General features: G+C 35.8%; 3 protein-coding genes across 10 annotated transcripts in view; 1 reads left to right on the top strand and 2 right to left on the bottom strand.

The window, feature by feature from the left end:
* The window catches only part of LOC114245909 (proteasome adapter and scaffold protein ECM29), a 44877-nt gene extending 39591 nt beyond the window's left edge, over positions 1-5286 (bottom strand). The window contains exons 1-8 of the mRNA XM_089736630.1: positions 5133-5286; positions 4893-5011; positions 4183-4311; positions 3913-4031; positions 3128-3253; positions 2568-2679; positions 1088-1227; positions 284-380 (exon numbers count right to left, since the gene is read on the bottom strand). Of these exons, the coding sequence (XP_089592756.1) occupies positions 284-380; positions 1088-1227; positions 2568-2679; positions 3128-3253; positions 3913-4031; positions 4183-4311; positions 4893-5011; positions 5133-5184 (894 nt within the window). The 5' untranslated portion in view covers positions 5185-5286. The remainder of the gene's footprint in view (positions 1-283; positions 381-1087; positions 1228-2567; positions 2680-3127; positions 3254-3912; positions 4032-4182; positions 4312-4892; positions 5012-5132) is intronic.
* A 914-nt stretch (positions 5287-6200) lies between these two features.
* Positions 6201-16904, bottom strand: elgi (E3 ubiquitin-protein ligase NRDP1 elgi). Of its 4 annotated transcripts, none has more exons than XM_028178219.2 (7): positions 16629-16904; positions 16415-16557; positions 14903-14985; positions 12226-12431; positions 11803-11961; positions 11001-11131; positions 6201-10339 (listed from the first exon to the last, which is right to left on the bottom strand). In XM_028178219.2, the coding sequence occupies exons 1-7, from the start codon at positions 16716-16718 to the stop codon at positions 10201-10203; spliced, it is 951 nt and encodes a 316-aa protein (XP_028034020.1). In that variant the 5' UTR covers positions 16719-16904; the 3' UTR covers positions 6201-10200. The 4 variants fall into 4 exon arrangements, with proteins under 4 accessions (XP_028034020.1, XP_028034021.1, XP_028034022.1 ...); XM_028178220.2 differs by having other exon boundaries at positions 11806-11961; XM_028178221.2 differs by having other exon boundaries at positions 11803-11958.
* Positions 16905-22211: 5307 nt separating this feature from the next.
* Positions 22212-25189, top strand: part of aux (cyclin-G-associated kinase) — a 348262-nt gene continuing 345284 nt past the window's right edge. For all 5 annotated transcript variants that reach the window (XR_016324968.1, XM_028178277.2, XM_028178276.2 and 2 more), the window contains exon 1: positions 22212-22457. Coding sequence is in view for 4 of the 5 variants with exons in the window: in XM_028178277.2 (XP_028034078.2) it covers positions 22325-22457 (133 nt within the window). In the remaining variant the exon portion in view is untranslated. The remainder of the gene's footprint in view (positions 22458-25189) is intronic.

Genomic DNA, 25189 nt, shown 5'->3' with positions numbered 1-25189 from the left:
AGACAAGTGGCAGGCGTCACATGGAACAGAGTGGCTCAAGAAAGACATGAGTGGAAAAGGTTGGAGGAGACCTTTGTCGATTGACAAACAGATCTGCAGAAAATAAGAAAATTTCAAATAAGAAAATTTCAAATAAGAGACTAGATTAAGGTTTACATAAAATTTAAGTTTTCTGTATATTATATTTAGTCATATAATTGTAGTATGGATCTAAATAAAAGGCTATTCAATTCAAAAAATACATTTTAAAGAGCGTTGATATTTTAGGACGATTCAAACTTACCTTGCGATCATCTGGAGGCACTTTGGAGCCTCCCCAAGTGCCTAAATATAGAGAGTATAACGGGAATACCACTGATGGCTGCGACCAGTCTACAGAGCTGAAACATTATTTTATATTACTAATATTAATTACTAAGATATTAGTTGTAACCCAGTTGTATAAACAGACCCATTTCAAGTACCATTACATAACAATAATGACGTAACGTTCCATGAACTGATCTTATCGTTTGAAATGTTTCACTATAGGCGTGCTTAATACTTAGTATTAAGTAGGTAATTATAATGATATTATGTAAGTTCAGTAATACTATTGGAAATCGTCGTGGCCTAAGCGACAAGACGCTCGGTGTACTCGTATCGAGCGATACGACTATGTCAGCGTTAAAATCCCACATGCAAGTAACAATTTTTTTTTATAAAATGCTTTCAGCTATTTCTCGTCTGATTTCCTACAACACTATTATCTCTATCTTTATCTATATATAAAAATGAATTGCTGTTCGTTAGTCTCGCTAAAACTCGAGAACGACTGGACCGATTTGGCTAATTTTGGTCTTGAATTATTTGTGGAAGTCCAGAGAAGGTTTAAAGGGAGATAAATATGAAAATGCTCGGAATTAAATAAAAATAACAATTTTGTTTTCCCTTTGATGTGTTGTCCCCCGTCGGACGGATTCCTTTGTTTGTTTTAATTTTATTTTATACAAAAATTTAGGTCTTTTATTTATCGTTTGAAACACTACGAAGTCTACCAGGTCAGCTAGTATATCATATATGCAACAACGATACATTTAAGAATTACCTGTTCACTCTTATGAGGGGGCTGTTCGCGTGATTGGCAACGCTGAATCGTGAGTCAGCTGCGGCGACAATCAATGGTAAGAGCACATCGTTGTCATTGAAGACGTCTTTGCTTATAAATTTCACAATAGACAACTTTATCTATAAATCAAAATAATAAATGTATCATTTAAATTTAGAACGCCACCCCGTAGTAATCAAATAGTTTGCCACGATTGAGCTGTGAATTAAGGGGTGATAGTTGAAACTATGCATAATAATACATGATTGAATGTTGTACTGTTTTTTTTTTTTCTATTAAAACGAGGTTTAGGTAGAACATAATTGCACATAAGCTTTAAAAGTTTAATTTATAAAAAAATAAGTCGACTATCATAACAATAAAGTTTAACAAGTTTTTAGTAAAGACTGAGAGGGCTACGACGGTCTCTCCCATTTCCTCGCCTGTACCCGTACGTAACCAATGACGTCATTACTGTTTTTTTCCGAGAGAATACAATGATCTCTATCTGATAATTAACTAAAAAGGTTTACAACTTCTAAGCTTGTGTTAATTTTGAATAACCAAATGCTTTAAATTTCAAAAAAAATACCAATCCAGACAGGTTAACTTGGTAGACGAATGATACCAACAGGCCGGTCTTATAACTATTCGCCGAATCAAAGTATATAGTGTAAAATATGTGCCCGGCGTTATATAAGCTTACCAAGTGTAAGGTAATAAAGACGATGCATCGCAGACTTCCGCGATGGAGGTGGGCACCATATTAAAAAAAGAAAACCCGCCAAACGCATGATTTTTTTTTCTCCCTACCTATTCGCTGGTAGCCTATGAGGCTATTTCAACTACGCCCGGACGGGTAGGTGAGCTCACGGGCTCAACCTGAGAGAATTTGCTAACCTAGCCAGACCAGTGCTTCGCAGAATCTACCACCGAATCGGAATCGCGACCCACTGAGAAGATCCGAAGAAAAACTCAGTGGGCAAAACGTTTGACTGCAATTAAAACTGCTATTACGGTTTAATCTCGCTTTTATTGGTACACACAAACATTATATCGACAGAACTGAAGAAAATACTAAAATATTATCACATTACATATTGAGTTCATGCAGCAATCCTACTTGTTTCTGCCACGAAGTACCCATACGATCTAATGTGAAGGGTAGGACTGCAGTTATACATATATTTGAGGTTGCGACATCAAAAAAAGTGTTATGTCCGTGAGCTTCGGTAATCACAGAATATGAGACGCAAATCTGCCTACTTACAGTAATAAAAAAAACCATTTTCATTTCTGCTTTAGTTAATGCTTTTAGAGTACTAATTATACAATTATAAATATCTATGAACAAATAAATGATTCAACATGTCATCGTAGGTCGAATAAGCGATGTATATACATATTTTAAGATCATCATAAATTATTTATTTGGTTCCCAGTTTTGAAAGCATTAATGATAATTTATTTTTCATGTTACCTGTTCTAGTTGATTTGGATTCAAAAGATTTTTCTCAACCAATCTCTTGTAAGATTTCATACTCATTCCTGGTGGAACTTGAAACTCAGTCTCTCCTTGATTGGGCAATGCTCTGGGGCAAAGTTTATTTTCATTGTTGTGAAGATAAAATTTTAAATTATTTACACAATTTATATTTATAATTGCTCCTTACTATTAGATTATTATAACAACTTCTAGTGGCATAGCTTTAACAGTATTGATAAAAAAATATATTATTAGTTGGAAACATTTTTTGTATTGACTGTACAATTGAGACCTTCTTGTCTACCAACTAGTGGAAATATTCAATCTACAGTGACTACGGTCTCAAGTACTACTTAATACCAGATGAATTTACAGGTCAATTATTATGCAATGTTAATGATAAACCACTTTCACCACTTAATTTCAATTTCTTTTTTTCTTCATTTAGATGTGACCACCAAAGTTTTAATATTGGAACCTTTAAATAAATCTTTGAAAATAATTAATGATTGTTAATCTATTACAATATATTACTGTATTATCCAAGAGATTACCTGTAGGGCAACAGAAGTATATCGGTGGCAAATTTTACTATTAATGTGGCCAGCTTTGGCTTCTCTTTCAAATTTAGATCCGTTTCCTTAATTTCACCCAACAGAGGCATTACCAACATTAGAAGGCTAGAAAAAACACAATACTTTTATGATTTGTATCTCACATATTAATATTCGTACAATTAATGTTGAATATGTCTTAAACTTATGTATAACAATATGTAGAGTAATTATTATATATATATAATATATATAATAGTAATTATGTAGAGTTAACATTTTCTTTTACATTTTGACATTCAACAAGTGTGTTTTTGATGACATCTAAGTTGAAATAAATGATTTTGAATTTGAATTTGAATTTGAACAAGCAACAAAAAACACTCGTTCACAAATACTATTATACTAAACAAAACAAAAATCAGCAAAGTTTTCAAGTAATGTGATATCTGTTTTAGCAATTGCAAGCAGAAACATGATTTCACTTTAAAGGGATTTAGTTTATACATGTTCGTTTGTGTAAAAAAAATTAAAAATAAACTTAAAAATAAAAAAATATACCTTTATCAAAAATAACTGGCATCTAATGGCAGAACAAGAGATATAGTTACGAGAGATATAAGAAAACTTTAGTATACAGGCCATTTAACAACCAAATTTTCTTGCAATAAGGGAAACTATATAGTTGTCTCTGAAACTATAATCAGAATGCCTAACGTTTAAAAATAAAATTGATAAGTCTATTTCATTCAAACTATGTGTTCATTGACTGATACCCTACTCACCCATCTTGATGTCCCTGGGGCTTATTATCCATTGCTTCTATCAGTGATGGAGCTAAAATAATTTGTTGTTCATGGGGTAATCTCGGAAACCCCATTGTAATGTAAATGATGGAAAAATTCTAAAAATAAAATAGAAAATTCACTTCTGAGCAGGTAGAAGCTCAGCTTCAAAACCATTTAATTCGCTACCACAACCACAGCAACTTTCTAGGACAAGCTATCATTTAAGAAATGCCATACTTTAATTTAGAAGAATACAAAAATTCTCACAATTATAAAACTGTTGGAATTACGATCCATGTAAAGTTGCAGAAGTGTTTGTACAGGTAATTTAACTTCAGCACGACATTTCACCCTCTTATTTACATGCACCAGTAGCTCCATCACTTTAGTGCGGACCTAATACAAAGAAAGATAACATGACGACTAGAATAAAGATGACAAGAAATGAGCTGAAAACTACAAAAGTACAGTTTTATTCTTTAAAATTTTTATATTATACAACATGATCACAAAATCTTTATCACTACTGCACTACTAACCAACAGAACAGTTCCTTTTCTATTATTTTCTGGTGTGAACTTACTCATCATTATTTAGATGCCTTTCTTCTAAGGAATGACAAAAAACACTTTCCAATAAGCATTAGCCTGACTTTGGTATTACATATATCCATGACGGCTAAGCTTGCTGGGCCAGTATGGGCTGAACTGAACTACTATAGATGGCAAAGAAAAATAAAACTTAATTGCCACTAATCCAGTAAGACTTAATTCTGCAGTATTTCAAATATACACTGTTTGCAAGTATTTCTTACAAAATAGAGCTACACTCTGTAATAGTAAACATTTGACTAACATAAAACTTGTTCGAAAGTCATTTTTCTAGAAGAAATAAAATAAAGGTCCCTTCACAAATGCCAAATGTCCTTCGTTCTCACAATTATATTACTAGTTAGTATGTAGAACATAGGTGGGTACCTGTTCATGTGAAGATGATAACTTCAATATAACAGGCGGCAGGAATCTATTAAGGCAACTTTCGAGCTGCTCATCAGTATCAGCATTACCAAGTCGCAAAAAGACTCTATCCAGTAACACTGGAATATAAGACAAACCAAAATTTATACGTCCGGCGCACTCTTTATATTTTACCTGCGTTTCAATTAATCAAGTCAATTTTATAAATGCATTTATGAAAAAGTTAAAAGAGCAACTAACATAAGTCATTTGAGTAATCACTTCCACTCTCAGATACATCCATCTCGGACATTTTATATTTAAATTTTCAGAATTATTGATGTTGGTAGGCTATTTTTCAAACTTGTACAATTTTCACTACAATGACAAAGAAAATATTGATTTTTGACAGTGACGTTTTGTTAATGTAAATGAAAACCTAAGGCAAAGCAAATTTCTGAAATTTCCGCGTTCATCTCACATCAAATTATGTCTTAAATGATTGCAGGAAGTCTATTTTTTAATACCGTTGGTATGATGGATGGTGATTAAAGAAATAATTTCAGACTTTGTGGCGGAAACGCAGAGCCAAGTTGTGTATATTTTTTACCTTTCTAATTTATTTATTTTTCATATTTATGTGTGATAATAGTAACTTAATAGCCGTTTAGCACCTGTGAAAGAGACAATCATGTCAGATTTTTTTTAAACTGAATTCCCAGCAAATTCTCACCATTTACCGAGACAATGGTGAGACCCAGACAACTTCATCTCATCTCATTTCATTTAATCATGATCCCAATTCATTACAAGCATCAATCAACTCCATTCACCTACACACCTCATTCCGATCCATAATATTTGAATCAAGTTATTATAATTTTATTGGAACAACTTTTAAACTCGATACTGGCAACAATAGCTCGCTCGAAGCCAGTTGCTATACTCAAAAAAAAATTCTTTTTACCGAATCAATAACTGTTGACGGTTTAAGCAAAATTGCTTGGGTACTTTCTTTAAGAGCTTTCCTCGCACTTCTAACTGGAACTATTGTTTTCATCCAGTGAATTCTAAGTTTTTAGGTGTAACTTTTACAACGGCTATAAAATTCGGCAAAGGGAAGGAGTCTCCCCGATGCTTCAAATGAGAAGTCCTTAACGATATAGTGACATATTGCCACTGGCTTTGCTATAGCCATGAGCATTGATGAACACTTAAGACCATGGAACATAAATGTATCTGCTTTCGATGATAATAAATAAAATGTCTCAGGCTCTTGTATAAAAAGGTAGTTCCCTCCGATAGGGTATTTGAAATAAATAAAAAAAATTCCAATAGATATTAAGTATGTACATAAACATTTTAATGAAAGTACAAAATTTCAGAGAAATTAAAATAAGCTATACAGAATATTTTATAAAGTAAAATGTTACAATTACTACAATAAAGATGCCAGAAAACTATAAATCACTTCCTTATTTTAACACAGCACTCATAATCTATCTCTATTATAAAAATACTACTGACAAATTTAGATATGCTGTGAAGTCTATTTTTGGAATGTTATGATCCAAGTACATTATAATCATTTCTAAAATACTGATTTTAATACATAATTTTTTTAGAGAAAAGGAATTTCATTTTTTAAGAATGTCGACATTACAATTTTAGAAAAAAAAAACAGACCGCACTAAATCATTAGAATCTAAAAAACACACAGAAAAAATCATATTTACAATAATGTATTTGTATTCAATAAACTTTTTCAATCCTTGAGATCTTACATTTTTTTCTGTAAATACAAACATTTTTATCACTTTCCTACACACAAATTTAGCTAAACAAAAAAATTAACACATATTTTAATAATATTCAAGGTTACAGGGGCAAAGTAAATTAGTATGGCAATACTTCGATTTCCTGATGTTGATTTCATTATTTCCGAAAAGTACATTAACACTGATACCTACATTGTTAATACGTAACACCGAGCTCGGTGTTCGGCTTTTCTCTTTAAAACTGTATTAGAAAAGGCCTATATTCAGAAGTCACAATCGAAAGCATTGATATTTTACGTACATGCGTGATAAGTGTTTTTTTATTGCCCTTGTAGGCAGATGAGCATACGGCCCCCTGATTATGAAGGGTTACCGTCGCTCAAGAACAATGCTTAGGACACAGACTATCCGTTGCCTACCGCAACTGAGTTACTGAGTGAGTACTATTAAGAGACTGCGCTCCAGTTCAACCTAGTTTTAAGTTTGCATGGTCGCGTTACCAATGCACAAACCTAAGTCATCACGTTGAAAATACCAAACATATCATCAGGCCCAATAGTGCCTGCCTTTTCCGAAAAAGTAGTGATGTTAAGTTTCGCAATTCAATCAGTATTTTATTAATCTATATTCACATTCTATTTCGTCTAAAGCGTAACATATAATGGAGATACCCCTTACAATGTGAACTTGAAACAAAAAAATCGCTTCCAATTAAGATGAGTTATTTATCGTTCTACCTCCACAGTTATTCCAGTATGTATAACTCAAACAAGCAATAACTCAAACTTCACAGTATTATGCATGAATATTTTAGATCATGTACAGGTTACTCTAACCCATCCCAGTATTGATACATAAGAGCGACCAGTGGGCGCCGCACCGCATGCCGATCCGTAGTTAGGTCCAGGGATATTCCGAAACAGCCGCGAATGGACCTATGCTACCTGACCGGCCACCGACCGTGGGTATAGACGTAGAATCGTTTTCAACGACGAAACCATCAGGCGTCCTTGAAGTGGCAGCGTTCGCACCACCCAAAACTCCATTAAAAATTTTACTCCCTTTGTATTTTCTAATTCATAATGTTTACCAAAAAAAAAATGTGTACAACACAACTGATATCGTTAGTATTTTATTAGAAATATTAAAACCTCAAATACATTTAATCCTGTTTTTTTCACATTTCTTATTTTGCCCCTGTACCTATCCTTCAACGTACAACTTAATATTCTCTGAAAACATAAAAATCAACTATTTATATAAAATAATTCGCTGCTCCATTCAAACAGTTTTATGGAACCACTCTCGAAAACGAAGGCGCGTAGTTGTTGTACTACCGAATAGTCAAAGTGTTCCCAAAACTTTTAACTTAACAAATGTTCGTATGTAAGTCCTATTGTGCAGTACCTAGCCCAAAAACAGCAGTCTCGTACCGAAACGCACTCTGCGAGTATATTAACCTATTCGCACTGCAAGCTTCCATAGTCTTAACGGATCGTTTCATTCCTTTTATTACGAGACTAGCGGCCCGTTCCGGCTCCGCTCGGGTTTTTAACAAAAATCTCAACGATATTTGACGTTGTTTTATATTTTTAAATAAAAGAACACTTATTGCGGCATAACTACAATAGTTAGACATGTGCTGTCGCGACACTTTTTGTAATTAACAATGTGTTCTACAAAATCGTAGTACATTATATTATTCTATCATCAATAGTTTTCGCAGGGCACGCGGTGTAAAGAATATTTTAGGTAATTTTTTTACACCTTGGGTTACATTATTGGAGATTTGGTAAAGATCCCTAATTTTTTTCAAAAAAGATTATAGCCTATGTCACTCGGGAATAGTGTAACTTCCAAACAGTGAAAGAATTTTTCAAATCGGTTCAGTAATTTCGGAGCCTACTCAATACAAACAAACAAACACATCTTTCCTCTTTATATTATTAGTATAGATCTGTGTTCAATTTGTTTTAAAAGCCCATACAGACTAGGTTTACCACGGTAAAAAAAAAGTAATACGGTACTTTAAGTTTTTTGATAAATAGAAAAAGTTAGTCTAATTGTCAAACAGAAATAATTCCGGAAGACATGCGGTGGCATCAGTCTCAACGCGCGCAATGTACGTCCGCACTTCATCTAAGCCCACTGAGTTTCTCGCCGGATCTTCTCAGTGGGTCGCGTTTCCGATCCGGTGGTAGATTCTGCGAAGCACTACTCTTGCTAGGGCCAGTGTTAGCAACACCTCCGATTTGAGCCCCGTGAGCTCACCTACACGCTAGGGTGAAGCTGAAATAGCCTCTCAAGGCTATCAGCTTTATCAGCATAGGTAGGGAAAATAAAAGTGACGTTGCATAAATTTTGTGTACGAATGATAAGTCTACGGTTGTCGTTACAAATTAATATTATTTTCCATTGAAACAACCGATACAAATGGTCATTTCGGGAGCGGTTCCTTTCCACCCTGTTTCTTAAAACAATATAATTCGTCAGCAGATAAATTCGATACGAAAAACCGCATGACACATTTAACTATTTTCAATCGTATTGTAACGTTAATACATGTACATATTTACTTGAAAAACAAAATTTTGAATGTTGCTCACGTATGTCATATTCAACGGTGCTCGAGATTAGTACCAAAAAGTCGGATATTCATGAATCGAATTGAATAGGATTTGTTTTAATAGCTTTGTTGGTTAAAAAATAAGTAGAGATTCCGTTCCGTATTCCAAATAAAAACTACCCACGAAGAGATATTTTTAAAAAATAAATCCGAACGATTTTTGTTAGACCGAAAATAATCCAATAGTTATGTTGGCGACCATTATTGTAAACGTTTTGCCTTCGATTTAACAAAGGCAAAAGTTCCAGAAGCCAACTTTACTATTAACCCGTGTGTCAGTATGGAGTGAGTGAGATGCTTGTCAGCATAGTCAATACCTTCAATAACAATTTAACACTTAATTATAATAGGTTTTCGTGAGCTAAATGCACAGTTTTAGCAACTAACTTCGCTGTAAGTTCTGTGTGCTTAGTGAGAGTTTTTAACGTTCTCGATAGCGTAAAAGTTAGCTCATATTTGTATGGAATGGGATCGTTTGCGTACGTTTGCCGCTAGGGGCGCTGTTCTAACTGCACGCAAATTTGAGTTTAATTTTACGCTATCGAGAACGTTACAAAACTCGCACTAAGCACACTGAACAAAATTGGAAGCGATTACAGTGACGCATTGATATGGATGCTACAAAATGGCCGTCTCAGGCCCGTCGATAATGTTCGACGGGTGAAATATTTAATATGTGAACGTTTATTCTATTTCAGGTGGTATTCGTGTACAAAATTGACTTAACTTTTACGCTATCGAGAACGTTAAGAAACTCGCACTGAGCACACTGAACTCATTGCAATTGCACCGCACCAAAATTAACGACTTTTACCACGCTTGAATAAATTGACCTATGCGTAAGCAACATTCAGAACACTCATTAAAAGGTCACTGTACAGTAGAGCGGGCGCCGTGACGTCACGACGCATCGCCTCAGAGTCCGCTATTCGATTCCGTGCGCGAATATCATCACCAGCCCCGGCTCCACCATCATGTGCTCGTCGACGTGTGTGTTGTCGCAATGAAGAACCAGCACTGCCTGTTTGCCTGGCACCCTCTTGCAAACATACTTTTCGTATAGCCTGTGAATTTTATAACATTAAAAAAAATATTAATAGGGCCAGTATGATAGGCAATTGTGATATTTTTTACTGGTGGCAGGACCTCTTGTGAGTCCGCACTGGTAGGTACCACAGCCCTGCCTATTTCTGCCGTGAAGCAGTAATGCGTTTCGGCTTGAAGGGTGGGGCAGCCGTTGTAACTATACTGAGACCTTAGAACTTATGCCTCAAGGTGGGTGGCGCATTTACGTTATAGATGTCTATGGGCTTCAGTAACCACTTAACACCAGGTGGACTGTGAGCTAATCCACCCATCAAAGCAATAAAAAAAGGCTATTTAAAACTACAGCTTCGAATAATATGTTTTTATTATTATCTCCTTCTGGCAAAAAATCAAAAGGTCTCTAATGGTGTTCAAATATGACAAAACTAAAATTATAGTTAATGAAAGTTTCCGAAAATCTCATGAAACATCAAACCCCTTTTTGAAGTTTTTTAGTGATGACATTATAAACATAGGGTGCATAACTTTGTTTTATTCGACAATATCTCAATACAAGATTCAAAATGTAAATATACGAAAAACTAAAACAATTTATACTACCTATTCTTTTTATTTAATATTATGGATCGCTTAAGCTTTGGAAATAAAAATAAATCTCGGCATTATTGTAATCGGTACCTTCTATTATTTTGTCTAGTTTCAAGTGACGACAGTCCTGGCGGCCACCGCCTCTCGTGACAATTTTCCATTAGATCGTCTATGATGTGCGGGGGACAGCCGGATTCCGATAAACTTCGTTTGATCATCATCTGTTAACGAACTAAATTGTGAAAACACTTTCTGGTAGTTACAAGGTATTAACTTTGCTGGAATATAAAATTTTTTGGGTTTTACCCGGTGGTCGAAGGATAATATTTTTCGAGCAAATGTATCACACATACATACATACAAAACTCTAATCCATAATTACTCGCATTTTTATAGCGTTCATATTAATAAAAAATATACAAACGTAGTGAAAAGAAAACACTAATCAATAAAGAAATGACTGAATTTGAAAATGAAATTAATTACATTTAAGAATTTATTACCAGCCAGACATAAATTATGGTTTATAACGGACAGTATTGTAAAACAGCAATTTTGTAGATAAAGACCTAATGTATGTTATTTGTGTGTAATTTAAGGATCTCGGCTGCAATTGTTTTAGTAAAATTCACATTATATTTGAATATTTATATTTATAGTATATTAGTGAGTTATTATAGAGCTTGCTTTTTGTAAGTATTTTATAGCTTATTTTTTGGTTTTCAAAGACTCAAAATCAATGATTCTGTGGCCAGAAGATTAGGTATTATTTGAAAAGTCCTAAAACATTCGATGTACCTACTCGCGTTGCGATCTGTATATGACGCAAGCTGATACGAATTTTTCTTACAACATTGAGAATTATTTTTTTCTTATTAAAAAATGTACATAATACCTGCAGAACATCATCTGGTGTAGAGATCATGCCACCCCACCTGGTGACCCTCGCCCTGGCCAGTGAGTTGGCCCAGCGCACCACCTCCTCGCGCTCCATCTGGTCCGCCAATGCACGCATCGTTGGATTCGACACGCGCATCGCTCTCATGAACTCCTTCAAGAAAATGTTCCTGATTTAAAAGTGGTTAGATTTGCGCATCTCATTTTAATGGTTGCTTTATAGAATTCGATTAATCGAATTTTTTTAACTTAAGAAGACCAAGTTATTGTCTGTCATGTCTATACTTTAACAACTTAACTGATATTTATAAATATAAATTAACATAATGTTAAAGTTCACATTTCTTTTTACATAAGATATCTATCTACATTGAATGGGTTATTTAAGAAAAAAAACTACAAATAGTAAAAAACATACCTTTAATAATGCCAATTCTCGTTTGTGCTCATTAATAACGAGCCTCTGTTCAGCCAGTTCTTGCTGGTAATCATTCAGCTTCCCCTGCTGAGTGGCTATCAGTGCTCTAAGCTCACGTACACAATTATGTTGGGCTAGTTCATCTTTTGGTATCACCAGTCCACATCCTGCCTCACAAGGTATTGGTCGTTTAGGATTAAATTCACCTGCTCGACAAATTAATCTTATTAGCCATATATTATCAAACACGGACATCATTTCAAAACAGAAACGAATTACACCGGCCGACAAATGAAAATTTTTTGAAAGTTGTTTGTATTTGAGCCACAAATATCACCAATTTATACTATTTTAAACACAAAAACACCTACATATTTGCCCTATCACATCAGATTTTTTTATAAGAAGGAAAAAGCATTTTTTTTCAAAATTTAACGAAAAAATCAATAATCATATTACAAAAACATATATTTGAACATTTACAAAGAAAACAATGAGTCTAAACAATGCTGCAGGACTATTTAGAGTGACATCTTTTACGTTTCGTGACAAAATTACGTCTGGGTGTAGTTTTTTTGTGAGTTTTTTTGTGAGTATCTTCAGTAATATCACGTGTCAGTGACCAGCAGTAATCAGCCATCATATTCACATTCCATCGACCTTGGTACCTTGTCTCCATAGTTTTTATGTCCTGATGAAACCTTTCTCCCTGCTCTTTACTGTAATCAACCAAGATTATCAGGAAAAAAGTCCACATGTGAATCTAGAAAGTGGAGTTTTATGCTCATATTACACCCCAATTTTTGATACTTATCCAATAAGTTTGCAACCTTATTTTTATAGTCGGGATGTTTATTATTTCCTAGAAAATTGTTGACAACATCTCTGAACGCCAGCCAAGCATCTGATTCAGTGTTATTCATTGTGGCATAAAATTTTTCATCAGCCATCAAAGATCTGATTTGCGGTCCATCGAACACTCCTTTAATTTTTGCATCAGATAATCTTGGAATTTTTTTACACAGGTATTCAAAACTAGCATTGTTTTTATCCAATGCTTTAACAAACTGTTTCATCATACCGAGTTTGATATGAAGCGGAGGTAGTAAAATTTTTTCAGGACTAATAATTTTTTTTTGTATAACGTTTTTTGTTTCTACTTTGAGATTTTTACGAGGATTCCATTATTTTTTAACGTAGTGCTTGTCTCGTGCTATACTGTCCCACACGCACAAGAAGCATGGAAATTTTGTATATAAGTAAAAAAATATTAAAAAAAAATATATAAGTACGTAACGTAAGTTTTTTTTAAAAATAAACACACTAATTTCAGTAAAAAGTTTATGAACAAAGTAACTGTAGAGGTTTATTTGCATGTAACCTGTTTCGAATGGGTGTGTCGTTGTTGCAACTAATATATTTCCTCACGAGAGGTCGCACGATTCGAGAAAAGAGCGCCAAAATCTAAAATTTAATTTGTTTTAATCAAAAAATTTAAAATAGCCAATGTCTTAATTTTTTTTAAAACCTGATGTGATACGATAAAATGAGGTATAATTTCGTGATCAGCACTACCAAATTAGTGGAAAAAAGTAATCAGAACTTGAACAAGGAAAATGATGTCGGCCGGTGTTATCTATGGTCTTTATATTTTTTACAATTTCGATTACAATTAATAAAATAATTTACACAAATAGATGACTTTTTAAGAATAAGTTAATGAAAGTGTGTCTTATTAGAAATGGGCCTTAGAAATGTGTCAATAAACTAATCTCACATATCATAATTGTATATTGGTGTTTTTTTTCCCTTATCATAATTGTGTATGATTTACAAAACTGACAAGCTATACAGTACAATTGGTATACAAATATGGCTATTAAAAAACATATTTTCATGATAGGCGATTTACTAACGTACACCTTTTAAAAAACAGTCTATAGTTGAAGACAAAACAGTTCAGTACATGTTCAGTTTAGTTCTTTCCCTGTTTATCCAGCAATTTACTTTTCGTTTTTATTTAGTAGCTTGTCAATACAAGCTTTGGTGTTATCAATAAAAAAATATTAGAAACAGATTCCTTCTCATTTTTAATAGAAAAAAATAAATAAGAAAATATACAAGCAATTGAAATGAATCTAATTCTTGAGGTGAGGTATTCTCTAAAAATTATTTTAAACAAGTTAGCAAAATCATCTTTGTACTACATATTTTATTACAATATCTTTTGTATTAATTCCTATTTTGTCTTAATTAATTTTCTTACATTTATTTTATATTATTTTATCAAGCATAAATAGCCAACATTACTAATTCACTCTACAAGCCACATAGATGTATGTACATCATATAGCATAAATTTAGGAAGGTGGTAAGACTTCTTGTGAGTCCGCACGGGTAGGTACCACCACCCTGCTTATTTCTGCTGTGAAGCAGTAATGCGTTTCGGTTCGAAGGTCGGGGCAGCCGTTAAAACTATACTTGAGACCTTAGAACTCAATCTCAAGGTGAGTGGCGCATTTACGTTGTAGATGTCTATAGGCTCCAGTAACCATTTAACATTAGGTGGGCTGTGAGCTCGTCCACCCATATTAGCAATAAAAAATATTATTGTTCTGATGCATACCATAGCATGCTCTGGTCTACTCTAAAAAGGATAGTAAAAGTCAACACTTACATTCAACTAAATGATTAGGTAGAGAGTCCAGTTTTAAAATGGCATTACAGCCATGTGGAGCATTGTCGCAACTTGTGCATAATCTGAAAAACATAATTAAATAAGATTATGATGTTAAACTCTAATTAAGTAATAACTTTCATTATTGAAAGATTTCAGGTTTAGTTTTTTCTCATTCATTCATTTCATTGATGTGGCCATTGGCCACCGGAACGGAGTTCATCCATGCTATCTGGAACTCCTGTGTTCATCAAAAGTGCATTTCCACAGATCTTTTATGCCATGTAGCATAAGACTCTGGAATGAACTCCAGTCCACAAACAAATTAGAGATACTCAGCGATCAGCTATAACTTGACTGTGCCACCAGCATTGCCAATGTCCATGCTAACAATCAATTACCGTAAGGTAGGCCATATGCTCATCTACCTACAATGGCAATGTAAAAAAATCTGGATGTTACAGAGTGTGTACAGAGAGTGTTAAAGTACTCAGAGACTAAATCACCTTCAAGCACAAAAAAAAACATTTCTAAATAAAGCTTTCAAGCAAGCTTTGTCCTGATAATTATGAACACAGCAAAATCTATCAAGTGTTTGATACTCCATAATAAATGTGGCAATTGATTATAAATATACATATATAATAGGTATTCCTGGTATGTTTTTACATCTTTGATCACGTCTAAACCCATTTTTAGTTTCCATAGAGTGATAACATTAATTTGGAATATGAGCTTGAATGGATATTGATATGGCCATATTTCTATAAGCAAACCATTTAAAAACAAACAAATCTCTTCTAAACACATTTTGATTGCAATTTCACTTAAACCAATTACTTAAAATTTTAAACATAATTTTGCAGTAATTTAAGAAAAGTTTTCAAGGAAAAACAATCCTTTTTAGTTATGAAAGGTTTTTTGTTATCCATGTTTTTTCTTCAAGTAAAAACTCAATGTGGCAGGAATGACCATAGTTACTAATAAATACAAAACCAGGACCACTTTATTATGTAACCAGAGAACTGGTTTTGTGCTGATTATTAATGTGGTGACAACATAACTAGGTCAGTTGACGAGATCATTTCCAGTTAATGTAGCAATCAATTTAAATGTGTATTATGAAATTGTTTTCTTTGCATAATTAAGATAAAGGTTATTGCACCTAAAGCTTAAATAATTACTATTGAATAATAATCAAAAGGAAAAATTTTTTTCATTACTTTATTTTTGTGGATATTTTCTGATAAGTCTATTGTTTACCATAATTTTAAAATGAATTTGAAAATTTTATTATTGACTATAATCCATTCTAAAAATTAATTAAATTACTGTTTATAGTACAAAACACAGTACTACTAGTTACTACTCAATTTTTAGGTATAAAAATATTGAAAAATACCATATTAGTGGCTAGAAGAAAACATTATAGTTATAAAAGGCCAAACAATTAAGTTTTTGACCTACAAAAAGACAGTAAATTCACAAATTCTAGTAACGAAATTCACTCGCCTGGACAGAAGGTTGCGCAGTATCCTTGGAACTGGCCTTAGCTGACTCGCGGTTACCGTTTGCCGGTCTACAGGACAGGTAGGCTGTCTACTGATCCACTCCGTAATACAAGCTCGACAAAACGCGTGCTCACAAGCAGGCGCCTGGAATCATCACAATTGTCACTCTAACCACAACTTTTGTTATATTTTACACTCATCTTGCTATTATTTACCTGTAACGGGTCTTCGAGGACTCCGGAACAAATAGGACAAATAAGCTCCTCATCGACGTCACCTTGAAACCTTTTGATTTCAAAGCCCATAATTATTATTTATCACAAAATATACATTAGTAAGATTTTGGTATCTTAAAGTTAACTTTTTATGATCATACTATAGTAAAAAACAAGGTTTGAGTTCAGATAAGTTGAAAATAAACTAATTATTTACAGTCAGACGTATAGATTTGGTTTACTCAGGTTTACTGTACAAGTGTTTAATCTATGACTGTACAAAAGCTTTTTTATTTTTTTTATTTTATGACCTGGTAACTATTAGACCTTTAGGCCAGTACAAAAGCTGTTTTATTAATCGGTGCTATCAGGTTCAAAAAACTAAATGGCCGTTTTCCAATTACAGCACAAGAGCCCTGTAATAAGAGAAAACCTTTACTGAATATAAGGTTTTAATAAGCTAAAATTAACAGTAAAATTTGCTTTGATTACATTAGGTACATTGACAAATAACGAATAAAACAGATTGACAATGACGTCAACTTATGGCTGATAATTTCAACTAAGAAGTTTACATCATTCTCCCGCACTATTTTAAAACATAATCTTTTAAAAATCCTGGCGTTTTATGGACGCGACCAGATCTACGAAGTGTTGGCTCCGGCGGTGGTGATGATGGTAATTCTGTCTTTAGCTCTCTGTTATTATCAAGTACCACAGGTCCCGTTTCATTAGATGAAGGAATCTCCAAGTTTTGGTCTTCTGTTTCCGGAAGTGGTTCTGCGACGTTATGATAATCAATAGTGTGATCATTCGACACTATTGTTTCTCGGCCATCTGGAAGCCGAATGTATGAAAAGTCAGGATTGCTGTGTATCAATTCAACCTCTTCTACTAATGGCTGATATTTATTTGTACGATTAAATTTCTTCATCAAGACTTGTCCAGAATTTGTAAGCCACGATGGAACAGAAGTGCCGTTTGTAGATCTTCGAGGGTGTCTAAACATTCTTTCATGTGGAGTGCAATTTATGGTTGTACAAAGTAATGATCGGATTGAATGTAAGGCTTGTGGTAATACTTGTTCACAATTTTCTACCGAAAGATTCTTCGTCTTCAGCGCCAAAAGAATCGTTCTCCAAAGAGTAGAATTCAATTTTTCTACTTGACCGTTACCTTGAGGGTTATAAGCTGTAGTTCTACTAGTGGCAATACCTCGAACATGTAAAAATTCCTGTACTTCAGCAGAAAGAAATGCTGTTCCGCGATCTGAATAAACGTAAGAAGGCATGCCAAATATCATAAACAAGTTGTTAAGATGGTTAATCACTGTTTTCGAGCTTACATCTGAACATGGGAATGCAAACGGGAAACGTGAAAATTCGTCAATCACGGTAAGTATGAATTTGTTATTATTATTTGTTGGAACTGGTCCTTTAAAATCTATGCTAAGGCGTTCAAAAGCAGCCGTCGCTTTAACAAGTTTCCTCTGGTCATCAAAGGTATTTCGGAAGAATCTAGGTTTTATTTCAGAGCAGGTTCGACAAGATTTTGTCATTGTTCTGACTTCTTCAATAGAATAGGAAAGGTTTTTAGAGCGAACCCAGTGAAACATTCTTGTTACCCCTGGATGACAAAGAGCCTCATGCAGCGAGAAAAGTTTTGCAGTACGTGTTTCTACAGTGGCACAAACTCGGCATAGTGCATCAGCAGCATAGTTCTCTTTCCCCGGTCTGTATATAATATCGTATTTGAAAGCAGCAAGTTCCAGTCGCCATCTTTGAATCTTTGGGAAGATATATACGACAAAGGGAAGATCTTCCACCGAGCGGATGATATTGCTCGGTAGACCGACGGTCCGAATGTTGTTGTTCGGAACTTGTATATATGCGTTTTATCTTGAAAATGTCGTAAGCGAGATTCAGGCATCTGTCAATTATCTTGCGTTGTATGATGGCTACCCGCCACATCACTCCCCTCCGAGACTGGAGGTCGTGTCATTTTTAATTAGCGTTGTCCGTGCTGAGATTAGCTTGCAAGGGCCAGTGCTGCTCGAAGCCTGCGGTGAGTCGAGGCTGAGCTTGAATGCTGCGTGCGTGTCGCCAGTGCTGCTCGAAGTTTGCAGTGAGTCGAAACTGAGTTGAATGCTGCGTGATTGTCGCCAGTGCTGCTCGAAGTCTGCGGTGAGTCGAGACTGAGCTTGAATGTTGCGTGCGTGTCGTGCGTAGTCCATGTGATGCAGAGCTGCCACGCCGGAGATGTGTGACCCCAAGCGTTGATGATCCGGCCGTGGGCTGCGATGAACTGTAGCGGCGTGATGAGGCAGTGAAGTTGCGTGCCGTAGGACCAGGAAGCGCGGTGAGTCGGCTGCGATGGTCCTGTTGAGGCTGCGATGCTGGCTTGCTGTGGGACGACTGTCAATGACGTGCTTTTATCTGCGAGAATGTGGGGATTGTGGTAGCCGAAATTCTTGATGCGCTGATGATGAATCAGAAGGTTGCGTGTTCAGATCACGTCGGGGTCACCAGTTTGGGAAGATATATACGACAAAGAGAAGATCTTCCACCGAGCGGATGATATTGCTCGGTAGACCGACGGTCCGAATGTTGTTGTTCGGAACTTGTATATATGCGTTTTATCTTGAAAATGTCGTAAGCGAGATTCAGGCATCTGTCAATTATCTTGCGTTGTATGATGGCTACCCGCCACAAATCTTTTCATTCTTTATCTTACTTGAATGTTTCATATTAAACATAAAAGAAACCGAGCGTTGGTCAGTTACCAACTTAAAGTGTCTACCAATAAGGAAATGTCTCCATTTCTTCGATGATTCCACAATGGCGTACGCTTCTTTTTCAATGGCGGAATGGTTTTGTTCGCTTGAATTTAACGTTCTTGAGAAAAACGCCACTGGTCTAGAATTTTGCGTAAGTACTGCTGCAATGGAATGATCGGAAGCGTCAGTTTCCACTGTAAAAGGTATATTTTCATCAATTGCATGTATAGAAGACTTTGCGATATCATTTTTCAAGCCTTCGTAACATTTAATTTGCTCGCTTGTGAGTGGCAAAATCGTCGTATTAGCAAGTGAGTGGATCCGTTCAGAAAATTTTGGAATCCACTTAGAATAATGTGCGAACATGCCGAGTGTCCTTCTTAAGGTCGGTAAATCGCTTGGTGGAGGTAAATTAATCAGTGGCTTGAGTCGCTCATTGTCAGGTTTAATTATGTGGTTTTGAATATTATAGCCTAGAATATTAATTGACTTTTGAGAAAATTTGCATTTTTGTATACTCAGTGTTAAACCGTATTTCTTTGCGGCATTCATAAAACTTTCTAAGTTATGATCGTGTTCTTCAAGAGTACGGCCAGAAATAGTTATATCATCAAGATACGCATATGTGTTTTGAAGCTTCTCTTTTCTTATAATCCAATCGATTGTTCGTTGGAAGCTCGAAACACCATTTGTTACTCCAAAAGGAATACGCCTGAACTGGTATGAATTTTCCAGTGCTTCAAAAGCGGTAAATTTCCTTTCTTCGGGTAGTATAGGTACTTGATGGTACGCGTTTTTTAGGTCTATTAGGCTGAAAAATATATTCTTTGCCACTTTCGAAACTAAGTCCTCAATGTTTGGTAAAGGATACGCGTCGAGTTCTGTGTAACGATTAATTGTCTGAGAGTAATCAATTACAAGGCGTTTTTTATGAGTTTCGCTTTTTGTTATTAGTACTTGGGCCCTCCACGGTGATTTACTTTCTTCAATCACGCCCTCTGCTATAAGATTTCTGATTTCTTCTTTAATAAATTCACTATCCTCTTTGTTGTGCCTTCGAGACTTTATAGCAATAGGTTTACAGTTGGGAGATACATTCGCAAAAAGCGGTACAGCTGGTACTGATGCTTCAGCTACGTTACATACTTGAAGTGGATGTTTTGGCCCACCGAAAGAGAACTCTAGCGATGAATGTTCTTCGAGGACGTCATGGCCGATAATTATATCAGCACAAAGATTTTTCACGATAAGAAGATTCACATTATCATATCTATGATTTCCGATTTTCAAGGTTTGCCAAGTTTGACCTTCTACTTGTGAAGTATAATTAAGAGAGGCCATAGAAATAGTCTGATTGCAGGATTTTCTTTTTAGCCCGCATAGTCTTGCAAAGTTGTCATTTATAAAACTGATGGAGCTGCCGGTGTCGAGAAGTGCTTCTGCTCTTATTCCCCGAATATAAGCGGGTACAGTAGCTTTACGTAATGAAGAAGGTGACGCTGCTGTGATACAAGCGGAAAGATCTTCAGTACCTACTACCACAGAATTTGTAAATTTAGAAGAGCTTCTACAAACAGTGGCAAAGTGCCCCTTCTTGTTGCAGAGCTAACAAGTCTTTTCAAATGCAGGGCAGTTCTTACGAGGATGTATTTGACCCCCACAAAAGAAACATTTTTGCCGTCGAGGATTATTAACAGAAGAGCAGGTCTCGTTGTGCAAAGTTTGTGATTTCGAAGAGACTAATGTTGGTTCTTTTGGAGCAACAGCATTTAAAGAGACAGTATTGAAGTTTTGAGAGTTGATCTCTGCAGTTTCTAGAGAGAGTGCTTGGTTGTAAGCTTGATCAAGTGTTAAAGTTAAGTTTTCTAAAATCCTTTGTCTGGTTTTATGCGATGATATATCGGATATGAAAGCATCACGTACGCTATCGTTTTTGTTTGTTTCTGCATCAACAGCCACAAAATCACAATCTTTAGAAAGTAGTTTCAAAGCTTGTAAATATGTGTCAATACTTTCTTCTGGTCGTGGTTTCTTGTTTCTAACATGTGTCTAGCAAAAATCAGCTTTTTTGGTTTTACATACAGTTTTTGCAGTATTGTGATCGCTTCTTCGTAGTTCGTAGCTTCGCTTATATATGTGTAGATATTTGGTGATATATGGTTTACCAAAAGTTGAAACTTTATGCTGTCCCATTTTTCTGGCGGACGAACCGACTGTGCATCTGTTTCTGAAGCGGTTGGCTTCTGCACGAAAATGAAGTTTTCGAAAGTTTTACGCCAATGTATCCAAGCTCTCGTACTAGAGCTATCTGACGGGTCGATATCAAACCTTTCAGGGCGGAGATATCTATCCATTTTTTTATTTATTTAGCTTATTAACTTATGGCTGATAATTTCAACTAAGAAGTTTACATCAAGCCCATTATGCGGCATAATTCTCAACTTAGCTTCAGCATAATTCGGCATTGTGCGTCAATGAGTCGCATTATGCTCTGTAATTAACCATTACTTAATGGTAGTTTTCCAATCCGTCCACTGAAAAAATCACAATAAATGACCACCATTTTACTGAGATTACATTTCACCCCATATCATCTTATCTCATTTCATTTCATTTCATCCCAATTGATTAATGTCTCGAGTTAATCATCTTCATTTCATTTGATCTCATTTCTTTTCACTCCATATTATCATTTTTCATAAAAATAAGAATTTAAATTAAAATAAGACATGGCTTAAAGGTCTTAGTTACCAGGTCATAAAACACCCTAAAAAAGCCTACTTTATAATTCTGCCAACAAAACCAGAATTTGACATTTCACTGTTTCTGCCATTGTAAAATGGATTCAAGCAGGGGGTGTTGATTAATTAATTTATCTTTTTTCCTTAATTTAGACTTTATAAGAAATTTTTATTTCAAAATGAGCGTTTTTAAATCTGCAATGGGGTACTTCAGCTCAAGTGGCGCAAACGGTGGTAGTGAAAATGATTTTGTTGGTCAATTTGTCGAAATCGGTAACATGAAATTGAGAGTAAAAAAGGTGATTGCAGAAGGTAAGTTGAATACAGCAAACATTAAATTTTAGTATCATACGTATAGATTACATAAATCATTATTTATTTGGTTTAAATGATTTTGACTTAATGCAACTACTCGAGATTGCTAGTAATTTGGGGGCGACAGACTGCTTTGTCTGTAATATGTAAAAGGCCAAAGGGTCAAGAGACGTTTCCCATCTGATTCAATATTCAAAGTTTTAATTATTACTGATAGCTAGGAAGGTTAGGATCCTGAACCCACTGGTCACTGTGACCCATCTATTGTGGCTACCCCACTGTAGTAAATAGATTATCTGGACCGGAGTCTAAGATAAACTGGATTACATTGGTAATTTTTTTATAACTCTTCGGAAATGAGAATTTGACGAATGAATGTTTGCTGCCTATAGAACCCTAGCTGTATAGTTTGTGCAAAAGAGTTTCTGGTAATACTACTACGATTTAGTATGTAAAAAATTTACACAATTCATAAATTTAATATAGAATTCAAAATGAGTATGTTTGCAGCTTTACTATGCTGTGTAAAAGCAACAGTAAAGTAATTTGTGAGATATTAGTTCTTTATGAGTTTTATCAAGGTTTCATGCAATTGATTAGGTAGAAACAAGGACCATGTCCTTACATGTATTACGGCCGTCTGGTGTAGTGGTAAGTGACATGGTCACTACACAATCCCGTTCGAATCCCGCCAAGGGAAGATATTTGTATGATAAATATAAATGTCTTTTCCAGGGTTATGGATGTATATTAAATATATGTATGTGTATAATAAAAATCTTACATTTATATCCGTTATCTGGTACCTGTAACACAAGTTCTTTACGAACTTATCACGGGACCAGTTAACGCGGCGTGATTGTTAGTAAATATTTATATTTATTTATATTTATTGTCAGATCATTATCTATCCACCACATACAGATAATATATTCTTTTGGCTACCCAGACAGTTTTTATCAGCATACAGGATGCACCATCTACATTATCTCAAATGAGGTGGTATATGCCTTGAAAATGTAAGAGTTGTAATAGGATAAATGCCAAGGAACTTCACAATCTGAACATATAAATTTTTTTAGAATATTTTCTTTTAATGTGGTTATACATCGGGATGTCAATATTTGTCTTTTTTTTTTTTTTTTTTTTTTTTTTTCCTACCTAAGCTGAGAGCCTTGAGAGGCTATGTCAGCGTAACCCTAACTTTAGTAGGTGAGCTCACGGGGCTCAAACCTGACGATGTTGCTAACACGAACCCTAGCAAGAGTCGTGCTTCGCAGAATCTACCACCGGATCGGAAACGCGACCCACTGAGAAGATCCGGCGAGAAACTCAGTGGGCTGTGTCTGAGAGTTAATTTACTCGTCGAGCCCTTCGTCGCAAGCGACGGGTTCGACGAGAACGGTGACCGGTGCTTGAAGTACCTAAAAGCACCGTTAGTGGATCAGGAGGATCCGAGATGACGTGTTTAGGGCGACGTCGACTGCTTTCCATTCTGTCCGCAGGATCGGGAATGTAGTTACCGGCGGCCACGATGAGAGGGTTCTCGTGTCGTGCCGCTTTATCGAAGTGGCGCATGGACGCCGACTGCAGATACTTACTGATGGACTCTAAGTCCAGGTCGTCATGGAGGTCGACGTTCCTGACGAACCACGGGGCTCCGACGGCTATCCTGCAAAAACGGGATTGAATAATTTGAAAGGATTTTAAGTGTATGCGGGCCGCGTGAGCGAACACTACACTTGCATAGGTCATGACGGGGCGTATGCAAGTTTTGTAGAGTGTCACCTTATTTCTAAGGGACATTTTACTTCGCCTACATATCATCGGGTAGAGACGTCCTAGGATGAAGGCGGCACGATCGCGTACCGTCTTGATGTGGGGGCGGAATGTCATCCTACTGTCGAGGGTGACGCCTAAATATTTGACCTTCGGGGCCCACGGTATGGGCTGGTCGTACATCGTGATTGGGCGAACGGCGGGGGCGGGGGTGTTGACGCGCCTAGTCGGGAGAGGGATGCTCAGCGTGGTGTTCGGAGGGCGACCCCTTTTGAAGAGCACCGCTGTGCTTTTCGTGGGGTTAATGTCGATGCGCCACTTCCGGAACCACTGTCCCATGGTGGTAGCTGCGGTCTGAAGTCGTCGATGAAGCAACGCCTTCTTCCTACACGAGTAGTAGATGGCGGTGTCATCGGCGAAGAGCGCCAGATGGGTCTCCGGAGACCGGGGTATATCGTTGATATACAAACTGAATAGTAACGGGGAGAGGGCGGAGCCTTGCGGGACTCCGGCTGTGACGTGTATTTGTCTAACATGGCACCATCATGGAGAGTCTTAGACATATTGCTTATGGCTTTTATAATGTTTCGCTACTGGGAGGTATTTATAGACATAGACAAAACCAAGGGATTAGGATTATCGCCCCATGATTTGCCCTAAAAATATTCTCGTTGATTACAGTGTACCTTATTATTGATACCAACTTTAAACAGTCCTTAAACACAGTCATGCTATGCTCTACTGCAACCAATTTGCTATTACAGAGAGGACTATAGTTGGCAACAAGTCCGATACTGTTATGACAGATTGGTATGCATGCTGAGCAGCCTTGGTCGGTATCACAATTTTTCCTGAGGGCACAAAAGAATTAGTTGACTTGATATTTCGACCTGGTCTATGAGACTAACACTGTGTAGCATGTTCAAGATAGTTAACCCACAGACACAGCC

Source organism: Bombyx mandarina, chromosome 22 (assembly GCF_030267445.1).
Source record: "Bombyx mandarina strain Sakado chromosome 22, ASM3026744v2".
Taxonomy (NCBI): Eukaryota; Metazoa; Arthropoda; class Insecta; order Lepidoptera; family Bombycidae; genus Bombyx; species Bombyx mandarina.
This window is presented reverse-complemented; position numbering and strand designations above follow the sequence as displayed.

What these genes read in the sequence shown, in the direction of transcription:
- elgi (XM_028178219.2), bottom strand. Translation starts at nt 16,718, where the DNA reads ATGGGCTTTGAAATCAAAAGGTTTCAAGGTGACGTCGATGAGGAGCTT. An exon ending in CTGCGCAACCTTCTGTCCAG is followed by an intron (nt 14,986 to 16,414) that starts GCGAGTGAATTT and finishes TATGTTTTTCAG; the next exon opens with ATTATGCACAAGTTGCGACA. An exon ending in CAGATGATGTTCTGCAGGTA is followed by an intron (nt 11,132 to 11,802) that starts TTATGTACATTT and finishes GTTCGTTAACAG; the next exon opens with ATGATGATCAAACGAAGTTT.